This window comes from Anomaloglossus baeobatrachus, chromosome 4 (assembly GCF_048569485.1).
Source record: "Anomaloglossus baeobatrachus isolate aAnoBae1 chromosome 4, aAnoBae1.hap1, whole genome shotgun sequence".
Taxonomy (NCBI): domain Eukaryota; kingdom Metazoa; phylum Chordata; class Amphibia; order Anura; family Aromobatidae; genus Anomaloglossus; species Anomaloglossus baeobatrachus.
Window position 1 is genome coordinate 637,730,215 of NC_134356.1, and position 18,053 is coordinate 637,748,267.

The 18,053-nt window shown below is 48.1% G+C and overlaps 1 protein-coding gene across 1 annotated transcript in view; it reads right to left on the reverse strand.

Annotated features, from left to right (window-relative positions):
• Positions 1-18,053, reverse strand: part of PIWIL2 (piwi like RNA-mediated gene silencing 2) — a 376,860-nt gene that overhangs the window by 288,471 nt on the left and 70,336 nt on the right. Inside the window, exon 6 of the mRNA XM_075346446.1 lies at positions 11,190-11,342. Within this exon, the coding sequence (XP_075202561.1) occupies positions 11,190-11,342 (153 nt within the window). The remainder of the gene's footprint in view (positions 1-11,189; positions 11,343-18,053) is intronic.

Genomic DNA, 18,053 nt, shown 5'->3' on the forward strand with positions numbered 1-18,053 from the left:
TGCTTTACATGCAATTAGAGACCAACTGGGATGTAACTGTATTTCCTTAATATTATATACCAGCTTGAATTCGGTTACTGGTCCATTTATCACGTGACTTGCTGCCTTCTTTATTAAACATTGTTCATTGGCATTTTGGGTGTATGACCGGACATGAACTTTGTCCATAAAAAGAGTTATATATCATAATTTCATCGTGTATTGTGATTTCAATATATTGTTCCTGGCGGGTTGGTTTACTATGCCTTCGGCTTTTTAAGTGTTTTTAATCATGTTCTCCTGTGTGCCTCACTCCCAAGTGTGGTAATATGTGATTAATTATGTTGTAATAAAGTTTTCTTTTATTTACTTTTGGTGTTGTGATCCCTTTTGGGTATACCTTTCCTTGTTACCTATTGTTGTTTTGTATACCAGGTGATCCCACCGGGTAGTGCCCTTCCTCTTCTTCTCTAGTTGGTTCCATTGTTTGGGTGTCTTGACACCATTTCTGGAAGGAGGCACACCCTCACCATATATTGGTAATATAAATTTTTCTTTGTATTTATCTGACCTTGTGAATACTTTGCTGTAATTATATTGGTCACATGGACCTAGCAGCGAGAGAGGCGGCTTGGCTCAATCAGTCATCTGATGTGTTTGGTGCCCAGACGAATGTTGTAGTTGGCGGTGGGTCTGGGAATCCACAAGATGAGAACCAACAACTCATGTATGACATAACTAATTTACATAAAAGAGTAACTAAAGTTTGGTGGAATATCAGAACCCTGGAAGAATATAAAAAACTTAAGATCATACCCAGAGGCCTAAGAGTTCAGATATTCCCAGCATGGGAGATTGATGCGCAGTTTAAGATTACTTGGGAACAAGGGTTACAAACATGCTCATGCATCCTTGTGGATATGTTAATTGAGCACGATCGCTCATTACTTACTCAGTTAAAGGAGGAAATTAATAATAAGGAGCACATATTACGCCAACTTGATACACTGACAATAGTCACACCTTTTCAAAACAAATTAAAGGGGATCCTTGATACTTTCGAAAAAGAAATTATTAAAGGGAAACAGCGTAAGCTGCAGCGGGATAAGGGCGATTACGCCGAGAATAGGGCCTATAGGTGGACACATAAGGGCAACAGACGTAGACAAGTTAACCAGGAGTCCGAGATTGCCCCAGTAGTGTCCGCACCCTCCTCAAGCGATTTTTTATCCACCGATACAAGCGACCAAGAAGGCGTACCAGGAGGGGTCGCCGGAAAACAAAACACCAGGAGAAAGGCCAGGCGAGCTCATCCATGGCAGTCGCCCCCCCAGAGGGAAACGAGGAGCAGGAGACGGAACTGGTGAAAGGTAACGTGAGTGATCTGCAAATAGTGAATCTTTCTAATTATCAACTGTCTGAAGCCGAATCCAATCTACTTACCAGGGGTCTGTCCTTTGCACCCATGAATAGGATGGACAAATTTACTGTTACCAAAGATTTATATCTCTTTTGCAGACAACTCACGTTTAAGTATCTTTACAGCCGACCGGAACTCATTGATACGCTACCGCCCGAAGATCGGCAGGTGTTTGGCGACCTTCTTGACCTTTTGGAGGAGAACGAGAGGGATACGGGTAAGAAGATCCCCTTTACGGGACGGCTCTTGTCACAAGCAACACCCCCCTTAGGTCTTTGCCCCGCCGTGGGTATTTTCTTCAACAAAGTCTGTAAGGACATTGAAAAGCTAAAACCAGACAATAATAGAGCCAACAATCTAACTGTGGGCGAGAGACAGATTCTATCTAAACTCAGTAATAACAAAGAGTTTCTCATAAAAGAGGCAGATAAGGGGGGAAATGTTGTTCTGTGGCCGACGGAAATGTATGTGAGGGAGGCCAAGAGACAACTTTCTAATAAAGATTGCTATACGGTATTACCATCAGACCCTACTGGCACGTTCAAGCAAAATCTGGATAGATTCTTGTCCGCGGCCCATGAAGGAGATATTATCACCCTGAAGGAAAAGAACTTTCTCACAACTAGATTTCCGGTCACACCAACATTCTATATGTTACCGAAAATCCATAAGGGTCGTATGGAACCCCCAGGTAGGCCAATCGTCTCAGGGATTGGTGGCCTTTTTGAGAGGCCGTGCATCTATCTGGATTTCTATCTCCAGCCCTTGGCACAGTCCTTACCCTCATATGTGAGGGATTCCACCCATTTAATCAAACAACTAGCCACAATTGAAATCCCGCCAGATGCCCTTCTGGTGACTCTTGATGTAGAGTCACTGTATACTTCAATCAACCATGAGTTGGGATCACGGGCAGTTTCGTTCTTTTTAGATCATAGAACGACTGGCAATAGAAGGCACGATTCCTTCATTTTGGACCTCCTTTATCTGGTATTAGATAAAAACTACTTCCTTTTTGACAGAACTTATTATCGTCAGACGTCTGGGACCGCTATGGGGGCGTGTTGCGCACCACCCTACGCTAATACCTTTTTGGGGTGGTGGGAAGAGACACATGTCTATGAAATGCAGTATTACAAAACCTTTGTGGTCCGTTGGTTAAGGTACATTGATGATATTCTGTTCTTTTGGTCTGGTACCTTGAAAGATTGTGAGGATTTCATTAACATCTTGAATGACAACACACTCAATATCAGGTTGACCTCCAATATAGCTACAGAAACAGTGGAGTTCTTGGATCTTCAAATCTCCAAGGTTGGTTCCACAATCTGTACCTCCCTATATCGGAAACCAACGGCCACAAATAGTTTACTGCACTATAGCAGTTTCCATCCCGCTCATGTCAGAAATGGGATTCCAAAAGGACAGTTCATGAGAATAAAAAGGAATTGCAGTGATAACGACAGCTTTGAACTCCATGCTTCCGATTTAACCAACAGATTTCGGAAGAGAGGGTACCCGAAGAAAGTGGTCGCCGGGGCTCTGCAGGCTTGCAGAACGACAACACGGCAAACTCTACTCCAGCCGAAAACTCGACAAAAACAAACTCTAGTGAGTATCATCACTCCCTTTCATAACCAGTGGCAAGATCTGTATGGGCTCTTACAGGATAACTGGGACATCCTGTTGAGCGACAAAAAATTGACACCTTTTCTTGGGGACAAGCCTAAATTGGTGGCAAGACGTGCCCAGAATTTGAGGGGGATTTTATCCAAAAGCCACTTCAAAAGACCTACACAGAGTTTGAGAACAGGGGTCAGATTGAAAGGAACTTTTCCTTGCGGGGCGTGCACAGTCTGTCCCCATATGGTGGCTAACGATCACATCTCCCTACCTATCTTCCCTAGGCGAATCACCTGTGGGGCCTATTATAACTGCCGTACGAGAAATGCCATCTATGTTCTCATCTGTGACTGTCCCAAAGTTTATGTTGGCGAAACCACTCAAGAGGTAAGGAGGAGGATACAGCAGCACTTTTCGAACATCAACACAGCTGCTACGGACTTGAAGAAGGGCAAAGCACTTACATCAGTGGCTTCCCACTTTCTCACACATCATGGGGGACGTTACACTACAACTAAGGTGCTGATCGTTGATTCGGTTAGCCAAAGTATTAGAGGTGGGAATGTCACCAAGGAGTTACTACGGAAGGAGTCCAGGTGGATTTATACACTTAAGAGTTTGGCGCCACATGGTCTGAACGAAGAATTACTCTACACCGGGTTTTATAACATCATTTGACATTTCTCTTCTTGTGTCACCTCGCTCTCCAGGTCTCCTCTCTTTGACCGGAATATGTACAGGAAGCCAAGCGGAAGGTTGACTGGAGATATGAGGAAGGGAGAGAAGAAGAAAGAAGAAGAGAAGAAAAAATCTAATCGCACTTCCATCTTGATGGAGAGGAAGAGTCACCGGTCAAGAATATCTCTGATGCTATCAAGGGACCCTCTTGAGTAATATAAACAAGAACATCCTAAAGGGTGTTGATAGGAGGAGGAAAGGACCTGGACTATGTCCTATTATATGGGACTGGAATGGGCAAAGAATGAGGACACTTTCTTCGGCTTTTGGCCTCTTCATTGAATTTTGTGTCTATTGACACTATGCCCATTTTTGGAAGCACTTAACCTACAGTTGGCTTGTGCCCATGTATTTGTGATTGAGTATGGCTCTTTCCCTTCAATATGTTTTTCCGCTACCATACCACCTGTTACGACTCTGGAGTGGTTATCAATCAATGCTTATTCTGTCTAAATAGACCCTCGAGTTCGCTATGAGTACAGCCGTTGTTCTGTCTGTTCTGTCAAGATTCTCGACATATACACCTTGACTATGGCGATTATTTTTGTCACGCAACATAGCAGTGCTCTTCGAGTGGTACATCTACTTATACATGATTATGTTTTGCTTGATCTCTTGGCTCATGATCCTGTATAATTCTCTGTTCTACTAGGTGTGAGCTAGTTGGAATTTGCAATTTTCTCTTTCATCGGCGTTGTTTGCCTAACATACTAGGGGCTTCCCCTATGAGACTCGTATATTTTATACTTACTGCGTTAAGACTGTGGTTACGGGATGATCTGTGGTTTGTGCCCCTTATAGGACACCCACAGTCTTGGGAAGGTAGACTGTGCCATGTACATCCGTTCTGTTGTCCGAGTATATAGATGTGGTGACTTTTTTTGAAACAGTCACCATGTAAAGAGTGTGCACTTATCCTTTTTGTATGTCCTACTCGGCTATCGCCATATCCCATGGGACTATGTTCGTTTTCCTGGGATGGAGGAGAGACATATATGCTTATTTAATGCTGTATCTTTTCTTAACCAAGCGTAATGCTAATCTAGTGAACCTACTCCAGAAATTGAATTAAATGTGAGCCTATGGCATTTTGAATGATGACATCCCTATGCCTTTTTCTATATGAGCGCTAATATAGATCTCTTTCTCCCTTGTGGGATGTTCCCTTGGTATTAGGTGATGGGGAGTGGTATATTTAATTTCCCCCCCCCCCCCCCCACCGCATCTTTTCAGATATTTTGAGGTCATCAATACATTAAACGGTCTGCCACTGTATTCTATGGGTGGTATTTACCTCCTTTTATAGCCCTTAATCCTTTTGGATCAACTAGATTCGGAGAATCCCTCTATAATTTATCTGTGGGATCCTTGGGATCAGTAGATCTTTGGAATGGGCTTAAAACACTGCGTTACTAGGCTTATTGACAATTTTTTGCTTCCATATGGCCCCTACGGTATCCAAGGATTCCTTTTGGTATCTGGAATCCTTGTGATCAATGGGTACCCTATAAAGGTTAAAGCTATTGTGTTTTTTGCCTTATTGGCGATACTCTGCCTTGTCCATATACACACTCTGCCCTGAGTGGGCAGAGTAACAGTAACGTGCATGTGTTGTTTGAGCCTAGATGATCCAAGTAGTTATTAGTATATCATTCCAGAACGCCACCTTCATTTGTACTAAAACGCTATTTGAATAACATTATGCGCCGAGTTCTTTTGCACTTTGATAAGTGCTTAATATATCTTTACTTCGCGCATGCGCAGTGGCGAATGTTGGATGGTGATTTATAATATAGGTTGCTCAAAAGCATTCTATAACGCCGCTTATGTATTATAATGCATCGCCATATGGATAATACTATGCGCTTTGCTCTTGTGCACTTTGACAAGTGCTTACTATATTTTTGCCTAACGCATGCGCAGTAGCGAATGATGGGTGGTGAGTTATGTCATGTGACCAAACCAAGATGGCGGCCGCCATCGGAGCAGTGCAAATGCACACCGTTTCTCAGCTGCAGCACGGGTGAGTGGTAATTTATGTCCTTTATATGTGCTACACAGGAGACGGGTGCACTGCCTTCATTTCTCTTTTCCCCTGAGGAAGCCACCACTACAGGTGGCGATACGCGTGGGGTCACCACGCCAGGAACTCCCTCACTCTCCTCATCACCCTTGCCCACATGGGTGTCAGACACCCTTGGTAGTAAGTACGGGACTGTGACTGTCATGCTGTAGGCAGCCTCCTATCACCAGCTTGCCTTATTAGGTTTGCAATACCCTTACCATCCAGGGTCAGGGCTGTCGTATTTCTACCTAGTGTTCAGGACTTGCCTATGTGATATTTCCCTAGGTAGTTCACCGTTACCATTCATTACTGGCTTATAGTGCACAGTCCTGGGGGCATAACTGAGCGTGATTGCTTTGATTTATCCAGTTGCTGTCTGTTTGTGATCATGGACCAGCTATATTGCATATAAGCCTTCTGTCTGTTTAGTATTAAGTGCAAATTCCAACTTTAGCAATTGGCTCACATACTGTGCAAATATATCGAATATTTGACTATTACAAATTGTGCTTTACATGCAATTAGAGACCAACTGGGATGTAACTGTATTTCCTTAATATTATATACCAGCTTGAATTCGGTTACTGGTCCATTTATCACGTGACTTGCTGCCTTCTTTATTAAACATTGTTCATTGGCATTTTGGGTGTATGACCGGACATGAACTTTGTCCATAAAAAGAGCTATATATCATAATTTCATCGTGTATTGTGATTTCAATATATTGTTCCTGGCGGGTTGGTTTACTATGCCTTCGGCTTTTTAAGTGTTTTTAATCATGTTCTCCTGTGTGCCTCACTCCCAAGTGTGGTAATATGTGATTAATTATGTTGTAATAAAGTTTTCTTTTATTTACTTTTGGTGTTGTGATCCCTTTTGGGTATACCTTTCCTTGTTACCGACAGGGATTTCTTGGAGGCACTGTCTGCATTCCATATTTTTAGCCAAAGGACTCTGCGGGCAAAGACAGCATTGGCTGCCGATAGGGCTGACAAACTAGCTGCATCTAGGGAGCCGTGAAGAAAATAATTAGAGGCTAGAGAGAACAAATCAAGGATCTCAAAAGCCGCCGGGGGAATATTACAAGAGCGAAGCATCCTGCGTAGGTTCTTGCTCCACACCCCCATAGCTCTCGCGACCCATGTTAAGGCAAACAGGGGGCGCAGAGAGGAGCCCGAAGCCTGGAAAATAGATTTGACCGCAGCATCAACTGCGTGGTCGGACGAGTCCTTGAGAAACGCGTTGTCTGAAAAAGACATGACCGTGTGTTTAGCCAGTCTGGATACTGGTCCAGGGCTTAACCATTTCAGAGGGAAAGGGATAAGCGAATGAAGAGAAGGATTTTTATTAAACCTTCTATCAGGGTGATCCCACAGTTTAGATATAATTTGCCGAAAAACCGGATCCTGAGCAAAGGATTTAGGAGGCTTCTTGGCCCGCTTGATTGCCGACTGAGAAGTCGGGTCAGGAGGCTGATCAGAGATCGACAGAGTGATTGAAAGCCGAAATTAGTGTGTCTTCTATATGCCTAGACTCAGAAAGGACTTCTGAATCAGAGTCAGAGACTTGAGAATCTGACTACTAAAGGTCACGGAACCTAAGTCAGACTGACTATCGTCCGAGTCGGATGAGGCGTAGAGGTCGCAATGGCGCCTTTTGGAAACAGCCTTTTTACGTTTTGGGGAAGAGGGACCAGACGAAGCAGGCGAGTTCCTCCGAGGGAGCTGGGCCGGGGGAAGGCTGTGGGAGCCCGAGAATGGCTGGGATATCTGAGCGGCAAGGTCATCTAACCTTTTAGACATTAGAAGAGCCCATGCAGGCATTGCGTCATCAGACGGGGGTGCTGCCTGGCCGGAGCAGAATCCAGAGACTGCACGGCATCCTGGTCCGGCAACGGGGTCTGTTGTGAAACGGTAGTAGGGGCATCGCAGCCCCGGTATAGTGGATAGCTTCGGCCATTAGAAAACGAGCGTCCACAGGTGGTACAAGCATAGTACAAGTCCGTAGAGGATGCCTGGGAAGCTTTATCACCCTTGCGGTAACGCATGTCAGCAATAGAGTCCTACAGCCCTATAGGGGTAGAGTTATATGAGTGAGGAGCCACTAGCAGTATTATAAAGTGACTGCTATGCACAGCTGGTATATACCGTAGCAAAATGGCATATACTGTCAAACAGCCGGCATATACCTGCAGGCAGAGCCAGTATATACCACTAATAGCTGATATACACTGCTAGCCAGCAGGCACACACCGCTAGAGAGACAGCGATATACCGCTGAGCAGAGCGGTATATAGTGCTGCAGAAGTGCAGAGCCAAGGAGGCGATCTCACCCGAGTCTGCTCCCCACGTGGAAAATGGCGTCCAGTGTTCCTGGCAGCATGGAGGAGAGAGACGGCCCCCGGAGGCTGATTGGTCCCAGGGCTGAGACTAAATGTGACGGCCAATCGGAAATGAGCTGCTCCTGAGTGAGGGAGCGGCTTCCAGAGCAGTGAGAGGGGGCGTTGCTAGAATGCAGGCCGAAGCGGGGGGCTAAATTAATGATGCTCCCCGGGATCACGGCCTGCATCGGCCCACCGGCGCCTTTCCAGGCGGCGGTTTGGATGCAGGGGACAGATGACTCGTCTCCCTACCTGCTCCTGGCTCCGTCTGAAGACGCGTCGGTAATGGATGTGGGGATCTCAGGGACACATCTTCGGCTCAAGGCTGAAGCAGGTCCTCGGTTCTGCTTAGCCCTCTGGAGCTACCTTGGTGTGAGGTGCTTCCAGGGAGCCAGGAGGGGTACGCAGACCCGACCACTTGGGCACGAGGGAAGACTGACGGCTTGTGCACGCCAGGTTTCCTCTGCCCGTACACAGGGGGAACGGGGGGTGGCAGGGCACCCTGGTATTGCTCCTATCAAAAATAGAATGAATAAGAAAAAGAAAACAAAATAAAAAGTAAAAATAAAAACAAAATAAGCTGGCCTGAGGCACCTCTGGTGGAGCTCAGTCCAGACATGTCAGCCTCCCTGCTGACACTAGAAAAAACTGAGCTAGTTTCCTGCCTAGCTAGGGTATATGCTGTGGGGGAAAGGAGCTAACACTAGTGTCACGCCTCCCTGGAGACATCATAATACCCACTGTCTGTGTCCCCCAATAAAAAGGCGAGAAAGGAATACGGAGTTCGCACAGTCGTAAGATCATTTTGGGTAGCATCACCCGGTATAACTAAAAAAGGAAAGTGGATTTCTGTAGAAGCAGTTCACACTCTTGTAGGAGAATCTTGCCTGCTCTCATAATGATTGGAAACCAGTTTTGGTGGGATGTTGACTCCTTATTCATGCTCAGCAAAGTGTTAAAGATAATGAAGCCAAATGTACAATGACTAAAGAAGTATTCAGTAGCTGGTTCAAACTGGTATCAGGAAGCCAGTAGCAGGCTGATGATGTACAATATAGACTTTGCTGTTTATCTCTGACCAATCAGGGACAATGTTGAACTAAATAACTGTGTGTAATTTATAATATACAGATTAGAGGAGCATTGAGCCTTTCCCGGATAGAGACACGTCTGTGTGGTCATTTTTCCTCATACATACATCTGCGCAGATTTAATTTGGACTCCAACTCTGTGACCCTGAAGACCCCTTAGCGGTCTCCCCCGACACCATCAGATATATGGTACACGGTAGAAGTGGACTGACTCTCTGGAGAGTAGCCAGAGCCTAGGAGCGCTGTAGCATCAGGCACATGGTATGTAGAAATTAGAGGCTCCAACACACAGAATAATTGGGAAATTACTTGGCTACTTGGTTATTACTTGGTAATATTACTTGGTTATTACCATAACAGACACATGGTTTGCAGAGTAGAAGAAAGAACGGGTTTGAATACCGCGCCAAGACCACAGATCCACCGAGACAGAAACATGGTACATTGTAATTGGTGACTCTGACTTCCCGTATAATGAACACAGCAGAAGGAGCGCTATGGTATTTGGCACGTGGCAATTGGTGGCTCGTACTCATAGCGGACAGCAGTAGTAACATCAGGTATGTGGTTCAGTTTGGAGAAGGCATTAGACGACTAGCAAGCCATCTGTCATTTCCCCAGGGAGGGGAACAGTGTGCCTCTCTCAGGAAAAAAGGTGTTGGGGTGGGGCTGGAAAATCCCACGCGCCTAAAAGGAGAGGAGAGAGAACTTAAGTGACAGTAGGGAGGCGGCCCCGAAAAAGAGCGTGATAAAAGCCCACGAGTGCGACTGGTCAGGGCGGCCGTGAGCATGACTAGCTTGAAGAGTAGGCCTTAGATCAAGCCATGGACTAAATTAATCGTTACTACCCATTGGTGGAACCAGGGTGGAGCGGGGTAGTGTGGGGTCTGGGGAAAAGTGAAAGAGGCCAGGAATGGGGCTAAATGAATCCTATAGGATGCACGGACTCTATTACTAGAACCCATGTTTAATAAGTCTCAGATCCCTCCCATGCCAGTGAGGCTATGGAAGGTGAGTCTGCAGGGAACGAGGAGGCAAGGACTGTCCGCCTTTCCCTCTGTGCCCCAAAATACTCTTGATGTGTTAGACTCCTGACAGACACGAAGGACAACATTAAGTGGAGCAACCCCACACTGTGCAACCAGTCTCTAGGTGAGAAATCAGGGGGACCAATTACACCCTGTTGCTCAAAGAGCTGTATCTGAAAAACAAAAGCAAAATTAATAGCACACAAAAAAAAAAACAAACAAACCTAAAAAGGTAGATTTGGGGCTGGGTGCAGCCCGGTGTCTGACTCCTATGGACACGAAGCTTAAATTGAACAGCTCGTCTCAGGTCGGTGTATACTACTGAGGAGCCAACTCTTTATAGCATAGTGTATGCCTCCTAGTGGCAGTAGCATACACCAATGTTGCCTGCGTCTCCCAATAAAGCGATGGAGAAATTGCTATTTTTTCCCCCATTAGGGGGCAGCAGTGTGATGAAATTTATGGAGTGAACTGCCGGAAGCCGTGAGGAGCTGCGCTCAGAAATCAAGAGAAACATTTGAATGAAAAAAAACCCAAAACACATTACAGGTCATATAATCTTTATACCTTGAAGATTGTAAAACAGACATCATATCAATATAGCTAGCGATATCGATCTCGTTAGCGATGTGAAACGCCAGATCGCAGATGTGATCTGCCGAGATCGCACATGTGACCGGCGCTATTAAAATGACCTATGTGCAATCTCGGCAGATCGCATCTGCGATCTGACGTGTCACATCGCTAACGAGATCGCTAGCGATGTCGCAGCGTGTAAGGCACCCTTAAGACCTGTTTATCTGCTAACACTATAAAACCCTTTTCAGATGTATACACACCCCATTCCATTTTTTTCCCCCTTTACCTTTTTTGTTCCCTTTTGACTGCAGTTTCAGTAGGGGGGCTGCCTCTGCCGGGAGGTCTAGCGCTTGAAACTAAAGCCATTTCCTGGGCTCCTACACCCCTACCCATAAAGCTTGGCAGGGACGGACCTGCAGCAAGAGCACTCACTGGAGACCTAGGAAAGAAGCGACATATATGTAATTATTCACATTTAGTTGTATTATCAGTTCACTTTCCAAAAGGTTAGAGAGTTGCGGCACTGCAGTGCCCAATGTGGCCTCTGAAGTTTACAGTCATGGCCAAAAGTTTTGAGAATGCTACAAATATTAATTTTTACAAAGTCTACTGCTTAAGTTTTTCTAAATGGCAATTTGCATATACTCCAGAATGTCATAAAGAGTGATCAGCTTCACAGCAATTACTTGCAAAGTCAATATTGGCTAAGAAAATGAACTTCAACCCCCAAAAAAACACATTTCAACATCATTGCATTCCTGCCTTAAAAAAGAGAATTTTGTTACTTACCGTAAATTCTTTTTCTTATAGTTCCGTCATGGGAGACCCAGACCATGGGTGTATAGCTACTGCCCCCGGAGGACACACAAAGTTACTACACTCAAAACGTGTAGCTCCTCCCTCCTAGCATATACACCCCCTGCTAGCCAGTCCTAGCCAGTTTAGTGCAAAAGCTGAAGGAGGACATCCACCCACAAGAAGAGACAGAGTAAAATCCGGAAGAACCGGAACCTCTGTCTACAACAATAACAGCCGGTGAAGACACACGGAACAAGAAACCTGCCAACAGGCAATAGGGAGGGTGCTGGGTCTCCCATGACGGAACTATAAGAAAAAGAATTTACGGTAAGTAACAAAATTCTCTTTTTCTTTATCGTTCCTATGGGAGACCCAGACCATGGGACGTCCAAAAGCAGTCCATGGGTGGGAATAAACAGACAACTGAGAAGCAGGCAAAACCTAACTTCACAAATGGGCGACAGACGCCGGAAAGATGCGTCTGCCCAAGCCCGCGTCTGCCAAAGCATGAGCATGCCTTGGGTAGTGCTTCGAAAAAGTATGCAGACTAATTCGAGCTGCAGTCTGACAGACCTACTGAGCCGTAGCCTGGTGCCTGAAAGCCCAAAAAGGCGCCGACAGGTCTGATCAAATGTGCTCTGATCCCCGGCGGGGAAGGCACTTGAGTACACTTGTAGATCTCGGAAATGGCCGACCTAAGCCAACGAACCAGGGTCGGCTTAGATGCCGAGAGACCGCTACGCTGACTAGCAGTCAGCACCAGAGAGAGGTGCACCGCCTAATAACGGCGGTGCGAGACACATAGATCCGGAGCGCCCGCACCAGATCCAGGATATGCAACGCTTCCTCAAGCGATGAACAGGAGCCGGACAAAAGGAAGGCAGGAAAATTGCCCCGGATAAGGTGGAAGCAGTAACCACCTTAGGGAAAAAAGTCCGGAGTCGGACGGAGACCACCTTGTCTTGATGCAAAAGACCAAAAAAGGGGGTGACTCCGAGAGTGCAGCCAGAACTCTCTGGCGGGAAATTATAGCCACTAGAAAGACTACTTTCTGTGAAAGATGAAACAAAGAAACCTCCCCAAGAGGCGCAAAGGGGGGTTTCCGGGAACCGGGAGGACCGGATTAAGGTCCCAGGGCTCCATAGGCCGCCGGAAAGGCGGAATGATGTGAGATGCGCCCTTAAAGGAGCGCACCGGAGCCAGCCGGACGATACGCCGCTGGCACATACTAACAGAGCCGAGACATGTCCCTTAATGAGGGATAGTCCTAGCTGTAGACAGGACTGTGGAAGGGACAGGAGGGTCGGCAAGGCCAAAAAGGTCAAAGGACACCTTGGAGCTCGAGTCATAGCGGAGATGACTTCAGGAAGGATACCAGAAGTCGCCAAGATCCAGGACTCAAGAGCTACGCCATCAATCTGAGAATCCAGAAATCTGACGGAAAAAACGGATCTTTTGAGAAAAGGTCTGGACGGTCCGGAAGATGCCATGGCAACCCAACGGACAGAAGGAGCAGGTCAGAGTACCAAGCCTGCCTGGGTCAGTCTGGAGTATGAGAATGACCCGACGGCCCCCTTTACTGATCTTGCGCAGGACTCTGGACAAGAGGTAGAGGGTGAAATACGTAAAGAGACGAAGCTGGGATCAAACATGAACCAGTGTGTCTACCGCAAAACCTGAGGATTGTGGACCACGGTTGGACAGCTGAAATAGTCTGCCTCGCAGTTTTCACATCTAGGATGTGGGCTGCGGATACGGTGGACTAGGAGTCCCTTGTCCACTGAAGAATGTTGAGCCACCAAGATTGCCAGGCGGCTGAGTGTCCCGCCCTGGAAGCTGATGTAGGAAAACGCTGTCACGTTGTCCGACTGGACTCGAATGTGCCTAGCCGCCAACAGATGGTGAAGGCTTAGAGAGCTAGAAATACAGCTCTGATTTGCAGCACATTGATCCAGAGGGCTGATTCGGACAGAGTATAAGCGCCCTGCGCTCCACGGTGGAGATATACTGCTCCCAAGGCGGATAGACTAGCATCCTGGTGAAGATCACCCGGGACGGGGCCAGGAAGGAGCGCCCCTGAGACAGAGTGGCCGAAGCCACCACTGAAACGAGCCCCTGGTCAGTGGCGAAGCCACCACCCCGTGGGAGGAGGGAGTTCGCTTGTACAGCGGAAAACATCCAGTCTCAGAGGACGCAGGAGAAACTGGGCAAGGAATCGCTTCCATTGACGCCACCGTCTGACCAGCACCTGTATATGGTGACTGATAGAACGACGTCAACCGCCAGCGGAGGGACTACTGATCGACTAAGAGCAGCTTCACAAGTCCCTGAGAACCTCTGGTTCGAAGTCAGAGTGGACTTGGACAGAAAGACAAGCCACCCGAATAGGTTAGAGTGGCGAGAGTGAGCGAAGCACTCTGCTAAGAGTCAGCACTGGATGAAGCCCCGACAAGAAGGCCGTCCAGGGCAAAAGATCACTGCCAATCCCTAGGGGTGCAGGACCCTAATTACAGCTGCCCCAATGAGAATACTCGAGGGGCCGTGGCTAACCCCAAGGGAAGAGCCACGAATTGGACCACTCCGATTGTCAAAACGTAGTCAACGCTGGTGTGAAACTGCGATTGACCCCTGCAGATAGGCATCACTGATGCCGATGGCTGCTAGGGAATCTCCTCGGGTTCTTGATTGATCCGGTGAAAAACACACGGAACAAGACCGAGACTCCATGTGAAAACGCCACACCTGACTATGCTTGAAAAGCTAAAGATCCAGGTCGGAAGGCACCGCCCTCTTCGGGGACTAGGAATAGATTTAAGCAAAAATCTCAGAACCGTTCCCAGTCGGGAACCGGTACAATTACTCCATTGGCCTGCAAGAAATGCCACGGCCTGTGAGAAGGCGGCGGCCTTGGAGCCGGGAGGAGTTGACAGAAAAAATCTGTTTGGCGGGTGGACAGAATTCCATCCTGTAGCCATGGGAGATATAATCCCGCCCCCACTGAACGGAGACGTGTTAGAACCATACGTCGCCAAGTGGAGAGAGCCTGCCACCGACCAAGGAGGTTGTTGGCGTGGCTAGATAGCTCGGAGGAAGCTGACTCAGTGGCAGCATCTCCTGCGGTCTTCTGAAGACGCAGCTTCGAGCCATTTGGTTCTATGAACCTAGGCCGAGCTAGAGGACGATCAGATGGAGGAACGGAAACCACCGAAACCTCAAGTGATTCCTGCCCTGGACAGGTTCCCTGGTTTAGGTTTGTGGCAAGGAAGAACACTCCCCGCCAAGAGCTTCCTTAATTTCATCCAGTTGGTTCCGAAGAAACTGGTCCCACCAAAGGGGAGCCCAGCAAGGAACCTCTATAGAGGCATCTGCCTTCCATTTCCGAAGCCACAGGAGCCTGCGGATAGCGAGGAAAGTAGCCAAGACCACCGCCGTGCGGTGTCCAGCATGGCAGACCTGGCATAGGATGAAAAGACTGAAGTCTGGAAGTTCAGGCAACCGTTTTGGGCATAGAGTCCCTGTGAGGGAATGCATCTCCTCCAGAGAAGCAGAGAAGGTACAAAAAAAAACCGCACTGCTGTAAAGCTGAGGAGAACGAAGCTCCTGCCACCTCCATACCGACTTGGCCAAAAGGACAACCGGGCGGACCGCAAAACCTTAAGTGAGGAGCCATCAGCCACTGACATAACGGTCCGGGCTGAGCCACCTGAGGTGAATGAGCCCACTTCTTGACCACCATTGGTGGACAGGGGAAACACAGTCCTCAGAATCACGCTTCATGGGAAGCGACTGTCAGAGCGGACCCTGGGCTTGGTCACAGGGGTCTGAAAACTGGAGTGGTTAAGGAACACACGTTGTGTTCTCCTAGGTAAGGTAACTCCGGCGGATTGAGGTCCAGTACAAAATTAATGTACCGTGGGATCCTTATAGAGGTGCCGTCAGCCACTGATACAACTATCCGGGCTGAAAGTCTAGACACCGGAGTGGCCACTCTTGGCGAATGAGTACACTCCTTGATCACCTCTGATGGGAGGGGGAAACAGGCAGCAGAACCCCGCTGTGGGGTCTGCAGGACAGGCTGTGGGCTTGGACGCAGCGGGCTGAAAACTGGAGTGGTTAAGGAACACACTCCTCGTCCTGTTAAAGGTATACTGATGCCTTTCTGCCAGCGGGGAATACTCCCCTGATACAGGCGGATGGAGGTCCAGTACAAGTATAATGGACGCAATCCAATCATTCGCATCTGCGTCACCTACGGACGGATCAATGTACATAAAGTAACGTCCGAGCCCCTGGTAGAGACATCCTCCTCGACCAGTGAGTCAGCTCGTAATCGGAGCTGCGGGACGGGGAGGACAGGGGACCCTGCGTCTCCCTGTCAGGAAGACGGGGTCTGAGCCCAGAAGGAGAGTCCCTTGTGAGCTTTGCTGAGCGAGCTGAAGCAGAAAACGCCCTGAGAAGGGGGCTGCATGCTCAGCAGATGCCGGGACAGCCGACCCCTGGAAATAGGATTCCAGCCAAACCAGGGGTCAGCCACCGAAGCCGGAGCAGCTGGAGGGACCATTAATGAGCCTCCAAGCTGAGGGGCCACAGTGGTTATGAGCTCGGTACAGCCGTACGAGACTACCTGCAGTGGATAATAAAAACAGCCTGCAGCCTCGCTCTGTGAGACATGCTGCAGAGGTGGGGGCTCTGTCTAGAATGGCCCCCAGCATATATAAACGGATAAAATAAGCAGCTGCACAAACCGGAGGTCGTGGCTGCAGATCGTTAAAACAGACATGTCTGTGCCCTCTATCCCTCAGCCCAGGCCCCCACCTATCACAGCGTGGAATCTCTGTGCCTATGCAGGCACAGAGAACGCTGAGAAAATGGCGACCGGAGCGAGGAGAGGGGGCGGGGCCTACTCTGAGAGCGGCAAATGAGGTAGCCAGGGGAGGGAATCCTTCCTCAGTGAGGAGTGTCCCCTCCCTTGTGCTGCACAGCCGCTGGGCGGAGCCACACTGTCCCTCTGCCTGACTGACATGCAGAGACAGTGGAAACCGAAACTAGGCCTCAGGCGAAGCCGGGGCCTAGAGTAAAACATGCGGCCGGCGTGCAGGCACCATCGGCGCGGTTCTCCAGTAAAAACTGGAGAACCGGCCGGAAACGTTAACACCAAACATAAAACACACTCCCCCAATAATAAACATAAAGGACCCCTGGAAAGACCACTTTCTGTGGTAATAACGTCTCATATACTTAGCTTGTGAGACGCAGGTTGCCAGGTTCCTGGGGGGTGATAGCTCCGTCCAGCTGCAAAAGGGCTGCGGATGGAGACCGGTCTCCTGCAAAGCAGTGAGAACCGTGTTGGCTCCCACTTCAAGCCAGAGCCCCAGCATGGGATGGTGAAGGAGCGCGGCATGAGAAGGCTCCAGCCTTGGAAAATCAACCTTAACAGCACCGCCGCCAGGGGGGTGAGAAGGGACATGCCGGGAGTCCAGCTGGACCCGCTTTTCTCCAAATCTTTGATCCAGAAGGAAAAATCAAAAATCAAAATCAGAGATGCATGTGTGTGTGATCCTCCTGAAACACAAAGCATTGAACTGGCTAGGACTGGCTAGCAGGGGGTGTATATGCTAGGAGGGAGGAGCTACACGTTTTGAGTGTAGTAACTTTTTGTGTCCTCCGGGGGCAGTAGCTATACACCCATGGTCTGGGTCTCCCATAGGAACGATAAAGAAAGGATCAGCTAACATTGTTTTAGTGATTGTTCCATTAACACAGGTGTGGGTGTTGATGAGGACAGGGCTGGCGATCAATCAGTCATGATTAAGTAAGAATAACACCACTGGACACTTTAAAAGGAGGCTGGTGCTTGGTATTATTGTTTCTCTTCAGTTAACCATGGTTATCTCTAAAGAAACACGCGCAGCCATCATTGCTCTGCACAAAAATGGCCTAACAGGGAAGAGTATCGCAGCTACAAAGATTGCACCTCAGTCAACAATCTATCGCATCATCAAGAACTTCAAGGAGAGAGCTTCCATTGTTGCCAAAAAGGCTCCAGGGCGCCCAAGAAGGACCAGCAAACGCCAGGACCGTATCTTAAAACTGTTTCAGCTGAGGGATCGGACTACCAGCAGTGCAGAGCTAGCTCAGCAATGGCAGCAGGCTGGTGTGAGTGCTTCTGCACGCACTGTGAGGCGGAGACTGCTTGAGCAAGGCCTGATTTCAAGGAGGGCAGCAAAGAAGCCACCTCTCTCCAGAAAAAACATCAGGGATCGACTGATATTCTGCAAAAGGTACAGGGAGCGGACTGCTGAGGACTGGGGAAAGTCATTTTCTCAGATGAATCCCCTTTTCGATTGTTTGG